The sequence below is a fragment of the Pan paniscus genome, chromosome 4, assembly GCF_029289425.2.
Source record: "Pan paniscus chromosome 4, NHGRI_mPanPan1-v2.0_pri, whole genome shotgun sequence".
Taxonomy (NCBI): domain Eukaryota; kingdom Metazoa; phylum Chordata; class Mammalia; order Primates; family Hominidae; genus Pan; species Pan paniscus.
Window position 1 is genome coordinate 128,122,520 of NC_073253.2, and position 8,447 is coordinate 128,130,966.

Below are 8,447 nucleotides of genomic sequence, written 5' to 3' on the forward strand. Positions count from 1 at the left end.
TACAGAGAAAAACTCCTCACAGCATAAACTAAAAAATATCAAGTGGCTCTCTAACATGTGACATATTCTTTTTATATTTTAGAAACTATTGAGAATTGGAAAAAACATTATTATTAATTCTATAATCAGAAAATAAAGCCACTTTTTAAAAAGAAGAAAGCAAGCTCTCAATGACATTCTACTGCAAACAGAGCAAAGTCCAAACTACCATTTAAGGCCCTTCACCCATCACCCCAGATGACTTTTCCAACATTATATTTTTCTATATCCCTGGCACACACCCTGAACTTCAAACACACTGGACACTCTTTACCCTGAATTCAGCCTTCACAGTCCCACTTTCTTTTTTTGTTGCCCAGGCTGGAGTGCAGTGGCACTATCTTGACTCACTGCAAGTTCTGCCTCCCGGGTTCACACCATTCTCCTGCCTCAGCCTCCCAAGTAGCTGGGGCTACAGGTGCCCGCCACCATGCCCGGCTAATTTTTTTTGTATTTTTAGTAGAGACAGGGTTTCACCATGTTAGCCAGGATGGTCTCAATCTCCTGACCTCATGATCTGCCCACCTCGGCCTCCCAAAGTACTGGGATTACAGGTGTGAGCCATCACACCCGGCCCACAGTCCCACTTTCAAGCTTTCACCTATCCTGTTCTCATAGCCTGCCTCTTGGAGATGTCCCAGTCCTCCCTCTTCCCTATCCTTCCCCACCCCTTCACCCCCCATCCCCCACGTGCTCTGATAAGTACCTGGAGCATTCATTTCATTTGGCTATGTCACATAATTAATTGTACTTAATGTTTTTCTCTTCTCCACTAAGCAGTAAGCTCTTCAAAGGCAGGTTGTATCTTCTACCCAGAGTATCTGGCTTACAGCCTTGCACCCAAAGATATCCAATAGATGTTTGTTGAAATAAATTATTGAGGAATGCAGAGCACGATACACCTGAGGCAGTTGCAGAAGGCTTTACAGGGGCGGGCCTTGAGGTGAGTCTAAAGAATGGGTAAGGTAGGGCAGGCGCAGTGGCTCACGCCTGCAATCCCAGCACTTTGGGAGGCTGAGGTGAGTGGATCACCTGAGGTCAGGAGTTCGACACCAGCCTGGACAACATGGTGAAACTCCGTCTCTACTAAAAATAAAAAATTAGCCAGGCATGGTGGCACATGCCTATAATCCCAGCTACTTGGGAGGCTGAGGCAAGAGAATTACTTGAACCCGGGAGGCGGAGCTTGCAGTGAGCCAAGATTGTGCCATTGCACTCCAGCTTGGGCAACAAAAGCAAAACTCCATCTCAAAAGAAAAAGGGGGGGGGGGTAAGGCTAGATGCAGTGGCTCACACGTGTAATCTTTGGAGGCTGAGGTGGAAGGCTCGCTTGAGGCCAAGGGTTTGAGACAAGCTTGGGCAATATAAAAATAAAATTAGCTGGGTGTGATGGTGTTGCGTGTGATGGTGCGTGCCCTACGAATTCTACTCCTAGGAGCCTATCCTAAGGAATTACTCAGAAAGGTGCACAAAGTCTTATATATCAACAGCATCATTTATAAGAATTAAAAACTAGAAACAATATAAACAATGAAGAACAAGAAAACAAAGTATAATACTACATTTATTTGATGCTATCATTAAAAGTTGTATGTTTTTGAAGACTAGCTATTGTCATTGGGAAGAATGCTCACAATATAAAGTGAGGGGGAAATGTTTAAATTGTTTGCATCTTGGGGACAGGGCTGAACTCAGAAATTGCCCCTGGGGATTGGATTGGGGAAAGGGGACCCTTTACATTTTAGTCTTCTGTTTTCCTTTTCAGTAATACTAATAGTAGTGACTATACTATTAATAATAATTCAAATGATTACTGTAAGCCAAGCATTATGCTAAGTCTTTTGTGTTTATTTTCTCACTTAATCCTCTCAACCATCTGAGCAGGTAAGTACTATTTTCATCATTCCTTCACAGACAAGAAAGCTGAGGCACAGAGAAGTCAAGGCATTTGCCCAAGGTAGAGCCAGAACTCAAGTGTAGAATGTTGACTCCAGAGTCTTGTTTTCTTAGCTACTACAATATGCTGCTTCTGGTTAGATATATTTGTAGTACTGCAATTATTTATTTATTTATGAGACAGGGCTTGCTCTTGTCATCCAGGCTGGAGTGCAGTGGCGCCATCTCAGCTCACTGCAACCTCCACCTCCCGGGTTCAAGCGATTCACCTGTCTCAGCCTCCGGAGTAGCTGGGATTACAGGTGCGTGCCATCACACCCAGCTAATTTTTGTATTTTTAAGTAGAGACGGATTTCACCATGATGGCCAGGCTGGTCTCAAACTCCTGACCTCAGATCATCCGCCCAACTCAGCCTCCCAAAGTGCTGGGATTAGAGGCGTGAGCCATCGCGCCCGGCCTGCATTTTAAATTAAGGAACTGATTCTACCTCTGTCAGGCAGTTCCCTCAACTAGAAACCTCTTCCCCATCTACATAACTCCCTGATCTCCTTCAAGTCCTTGTTTAAATGTCACTTTCACAACGAGTACTATCCTGACTGCCCAGATCAAAATTGCAACCTGACCCTCATCCGTTTTACCCCGCTGTGCTTTTTTCATAGCATTTATTTAGTATATCATATAGTTTTCGGATTCACCATATGCTTCTGTTCTCCTCCAACATATGAGCCCCACTAGGTCACGGGTTTTTAAATCTGTCTTGCTAACTGATGCATCTTAGCCAAAAAAAAAAAAAAAAAAGTCCTGGCACAAACTACGTGCTCAATACCTATCTGTGGAACAAACGAAGGTTTAAAACCATGGCATGACTCCACATTGCTTTCTTACTTTAAAGCATAAACATACATACACACATGGGAGAGAGGGAGAGGATATTTCAAAATGTTAATGGTGATTTCAAGTGATTTTTTTCCTTCTTTATGTTTTCCTCTATGTTTTCCTGTTATGTTTATGTTTCCTGTGGTTTTATACCCCAAATCCTACGTGAAAATGTATTCTCTTACCATGAGAAAATTGCTTTTGAAAACGTCTCTCTAAACCTAGAGTAACGTGCATTGCCGCGCAGAGTGAATTGGTTTTGCTGTAAATCTCATGAAGCCGTTTTCCTGCATGAAACACAGTAAAAAAAAAAAAAAAAAAAAAAAAAACTGGAGTGGTATTGACGACCTTTTAAAAAAAAAAGATTGTTCTGAAATCATCGCTTGGTGTTTTGCAGTGGTTAAATGTTTATTAAAGGAATAAAAATCCATTCCTCCTTGGCGGACCGCGGCGTCCCTAGGGAACACACCCACCTAGCAACCGAGACCAGAGCTGGAGCGCTGCGCCTTTAATTCCGGGGCGGGCGGGGGGCGGCGGGAATTTCTGCTCCGGCTCCCTCTGCATCGCGGGGGCAGCTGTCACCTGTAAGGCGAGCGCGGCGCGGGGGATGGAAGCAGGCGCCCATTGGACAGAATACAAAGGCAGAAACCTACCCCGAAAGCCGGGGCCCGGCGGGGCGCTGGGGGTGGGCGCTCCCCGCGGCCCCCGGCGCCCTTCGCCCCGAGACGCCCCGGCCCAGCGGCACCGGCGCGACCGAGGTCCAGCTTCGGGGACACGCCCGGCTGGCCGCGGGGAAGGCACCAGGTGAGCGCGGCCGCGCCTCCCGGAACCCCGCTCGCGCGCGTCCCGCGGCGACGCGGCGCCCACCCGCCCCGGGAGCCAGGAACCCAGGGCCCCACCATGGCGCTGGCCGCCGCCGCCGCCGCTGCGGCTGCCGGGGTGAGCCAGGCGGCGGTGCTGGGCTTCCTGCAGGAGCACGGGGGGAAGGTGCGCAACTCCGAGCTGCTGAGTCGCTTCAAGCCGCTGCTCGATGCCGGCGACCCGCGGGGCCGCGCCGCTCGCAGGGACCGCTTCAAGCAGTTCGTCAACAACGTGGCGGTGGTGAAGGAGGTCGACGGCGTCAAGTTCGTGGTGCTGAGGAAGAAGCCCCGGCCCCTGGAGCCCGAGCCCGCACCCTTCGGCCCCCCGGGGGCAGCGGCCCAGCCGTCGAAACCCACTTCGACGGTCTTGCCGCGGAGCGCCTCTGCCCCGGGAGCTCCGCCCTTGGTCCCGGTGCCGCGACCAGTGGAGCCGCCAGGGGACCTGGGTCTGCCAACAGAGCCACAGGACACCCCGGGGGGGCCGGCCTCCGAGCCCGCTCAGCCGCCCGGGGAGCGGTCCGCCGACCCACCGCTTCCAGCCCTTGAGCTAGCCCAGGCCACCGAGAGACTCTCCGCAGACGCGGCCCCACCGCCTAGGGCCCCTTCTGAGGCGGCATCGCCCTGCTCTGATCCGCCAGACGCGGAGCCCGGGCCCGGGGCAGCGAAAGGGCCGCCGCAGCAGAAGCCCTGTATGCTGCCCGTGCGCTGCGTCCCGGCCCCCGCCACGCTCCGCCTCCGGGCGGAGGAGCCGGGCCTGCGCCGGCAGCTGTCGGAGGAGCCGAGCCCGCGGAGCTCCCCTCTGCTGCTGAGGCGGCTCTCGGTGGAAGAGTCCGGTCTGGGCCTCGGCCTGGGCCCGGGCCGCTCCCCGCACCTGAGGCGCCTGTCGCGCGCCGGCCCGCGTCTGCTGAGCCCTGACGCCGAGGAGGTGCCCGCCGCGCCGCCGCCGTCCGCGGTGCCCCTGGAGCCGTCCGAGCACGAGTGGCTCGTGCGGACTGCCGGGGGCCGCTGGACCCACCAGCTGCACGGGCTGCTGCTGCGCGACCGCGGCCTGGCGGCCAAGCGCGACTTCATGTCTGGCTTCACGGCCCTGCATTGGGCCGCCAAGAGCGGCGACGGCGAGATGGCGCTGCAGCTGGTGGAGGTCGCGCGGCGCAGTGGCGCACCAGTCGACGTGAACGCACGCTCCCACGGCGGCTACACGCCGCTGCACCTGGCTGCGCTGCACGGCCACGAGGACGCTGCCGTGCTGCTGGTGGTGCGTCTGGGTGCCCAGGTGCACGTGCGTGATCACAGCGGGCGTCGCGCCTACCAGTACCTGCGGCCCGGCTCCTCGTACGCGCTGCGCCGCCTTCTTGGCGATCCAGGCCTGCGAGGCACCACGGAGCCAGATGCGACCGGTGGTGGAAGTGGCAGTCTTGCTGCCAGGCGCCCCGTACAGGTGGCCGCCACCATCCTCAGTTCCACCACCAGTGCATTTCTGGGCGTCCTGGCTGACGACCTCATGCTCCAGGACCTGGCCCGAGGCTTGAAGAAGTCGAGCTCCTTCAGCAAGTTCTTGAGCGCCTCGCCCATGGCTCCACGTAAAAAGACAAAGATCCGCGGTGGTCTGCCAGCCTTCTCAGAAATCTCTCGTCGACCTACTCCGGGGCCTTTAGCTGGTCTAGTGCCCAGTTTGCCTCCAACAACCTGAAGGTCCCTGGGGCTACCACCTGGTTGATTTATCGTGGCCTGCTCGTCGCAGTCCAAACCCGCCCAAGACTGCAGCCCAATCAACGCCTGGAGCCTCATTCTGTTTCCAGCTTTGTCCAGGGCAGCCTGTTTTACCCAGATGGGCCTGCACCTCCAGCTTCTTTCTGAAGCATGACCCATCTCCAGAGGTGGGATTTGAGAAATCAGTGAGAGCTTCCTATAAAGAACTCCAGGAGACAGGCCTGAACTCTAGAGGGAACTTGAAATCCAGGGTCAAAGGTTAAGGGGCAGCAGCTGGTCTGGCCCCTGAAAGCCTTCACCTGATGCCTCTGCAGCTACACAATCCCAAGACAGAACTAGAGCAAGGGTCTCTTTAAATGTTGAAAGATGTTAGGTTGTCAGCTTTAAGATATGTGGTGGTTTTGTAATTTGATGCTTTTATTCTGTTTTTAAATTGAAATGAGGTAATGCAACTTTCGTAATAACCTTTTGGAATTATATTTTTCCACTTTTAGGCAAAGTGCTTAGACATTTTCAATTTTTTTTTGCTAAATACTTTGGAATTCTATTTAAAAAATAGATGATCAAGATCTAAAGGAAATTAATCCCAACCAACAAACTTAAAAGTTTATCTACCTCGTTTTAGGCAATCAAGATTCTGGAGAGTCTTGAACACAGAATAACGATTGTGACCATTATGAATGTAACTAATTTCAGTTGTACTGTGAATGCTAAATATTTGCAAACAAGTACATCTTGAAAGTAAAGGTGACTTAGAGAAAAGAGACATTTTGACAGATACTTTTAATTTGTGGTTGTCTCCATCATGAAATATAAACGTGTTTGGCACTTGTGGGTGGCTGTTTTGATTTGGCATGACTACTTAATTTTTTTTAAAAATTGTGGTTTGTGAATTGCACCTTTGTGCCATGTTTCTGAATCTGGTTTTCAAATCCAGTGGAGCCTTTCAGTGAAATAGGTGACTATTAAAAGAAAAAAGTAATAGTATTATGACAGAAAAATGAGCGATTAAATAGTAATGGATACAATTAAGGAGCAACTATTTTATATGACTGTTCTGTACAAACAAAAAGTATGTAATACCCATTTTAAAAAACCATTTGAAAGTAGACAACTTATTCCAAAATAGCAAATGCAGAATCTCTGCTCAGTGAGCTTGGATGAGTGGCTTAACTTCTCTGGGCCTTTGTTCCTATCTGTAAATGAGAAAGTTTGTAGATATTGCCAAGATTTCCCAGGCTCAATACAGTGTAATTATTTTGTTTTAAAGATATGAAATCTATTTACTCAACCAATTTTTTAAATGTCATATTGTGATAATGCTCTGCTTTTGCAAATTGTGTTTGCATGTCATTAGTTATATCAAATAGTTTTGTGGCATGGGGTAGTGGAGCTTCCCTCCCCACCCCCATATGTATCAGTGAAGCCTTTGAAATTACTTAAGGCAGTCTTTCATGGAATGTTTTGATTGAGCAATGAAATAAACAGTCCTCCATTTTGTTTCTGCTTGAGTGGTGATGTACTTCCCTTAAAACTTCTACAGTTTTTGCTATTGTATTTTTCTTTTCTTTTTATCTAATTTCTTTTCCTTCATTCTTCTGCCTCTTTCAAGCATTCTGTTATTGAAAGAAGTTGGATTGCTCTGCAAAGTAAAGGAGTCAACCACACATGGATATCGTAATGGCGAACTGTAGATAAATGTGGGCCCTGATGTGACCTTCCCACCTTCCTTGCCTGGAACTCTGCATAAATTATTTTAAAATGCAAATTAAATATTCTGCCTCGCCGAAAAATTGTGGGAGACACAATTATAGCAATTGGAGTAGCTGACAGTCTAGAAAACAGAATAAAATACTAGAGATTTTCCATGGTAAAAGAGACACCTGACTCAGACAGGGCCTCAGACAAAGGTCACAGACACAGGTATGACCTGCCTTGATAAAGACAACATTTAAACCAGCAAAGTAGTAATAACAATAACTAATGTTTATTGGACACTTAAATCAGAGGAGGGTCATTTGAACTGCCAGAAGAATCTATGTGTTTCAGAAGAGTGTGCTGCAAGCCTTCCAAGTGAAGTAAAACATTTAGCAAGAGTTTAGGATCAATATACCTAAAGCTCAGGTGTTAGAAAACACTGCTTTTCCTTGCAGGCCAAAGCTTTCTGCAACTATAAGGTAAGCCGATAAGAAATTATAGTTTCATACGCATAGGGAAAGTTTTTAAGAATCATATATCACCTAGCAGGAGGCACACCGTTAGAAGGGTATTTTCAACACTAACAGAAAATAATTGTGAAGGCAATTTAGCTGACAAGAATTGTCACAGGGACGAAATCACGCCTTTTAATGAGGGAGAATTGTTGATGTAGATGGGTATGAGTCATATCCATAGCAAGCTTTTAAGTAAAGTTTTACATATCCTTTAATGGAGGTTGGAGGTTATTCTTAAGCATGTCTCCCTTACCTAATGGAGATCCAGGGTAATGCATATACTGTATAACCTGTGCTGATTAAGTGCCAGGCACAATTCTAAACACTTTGCAGGTATTAATCGCAAGTTTATAAGGTATGTACTATTTGTATCTTGATTTTAAAGTGAGGAAACTGAAGCCTAGAGAAGTCATAAGTTACTTGTCTAGGCCTCACAGCTAGTAAATGCAGAGCTGGAATAGTCTCCTGGTGCTCTTTTTCATGACACTGTCTGCTATCCTATTGCAGGAAGCAGGGTGGGCTCATCTCAGCCCTTTTTACTCATTTAGTGTCTTTGGGCAAGTCACCCAGCTCCCCAAACTCCATCTTCCCTGTCTATGGGACAAAAGGCTTCCTGTACCTATTTCACAGGCTGTGAGGGAAGGAAGAGCACGTAGAATGAGTGGATAGAGCTCTTTATGAACTGCAACACCAATGTGGGGTGCCGACTTGGTTCCAGGGGGTAAATGGCTGCATCCCAAAACCAAATAGCTCTGATTTGTGGATCTGCTTTACATGATCATTCTTTTTTTTTTTTTTTTTTTTCTTTTTTGAGATGGAGTCTCGCTCTGTCACCCAGGCTGGAGTGCAGTA

General features: G+C 48.6%; 1 protein-coding gene across 1 annotated transcript; it reads left to right on the top strand.

The window, feature by feature from the left end:
• The first annotated feature begins 3,120 nt into the window (after nt 1-3,120).
• SOWAHA (sosondowah ankyrin repeat domain family member A) lies at nt 3,121-6,884 on the top strand. The gene has a single exon (XM_024928949.5). It carries the CDS (start codon nt 3,713-3,715, stop codon nt 5,360-5,362), a length of 1,650 nt encoding a protein of 549 aa, XP_024784717.2. The 5' UTR covers nt 3,121-3,712; the 3' UTR covers nt 5,363-6,884.
• Nucleotides 6,885-8,447: the final 1,563 nt, after the last annotated feature.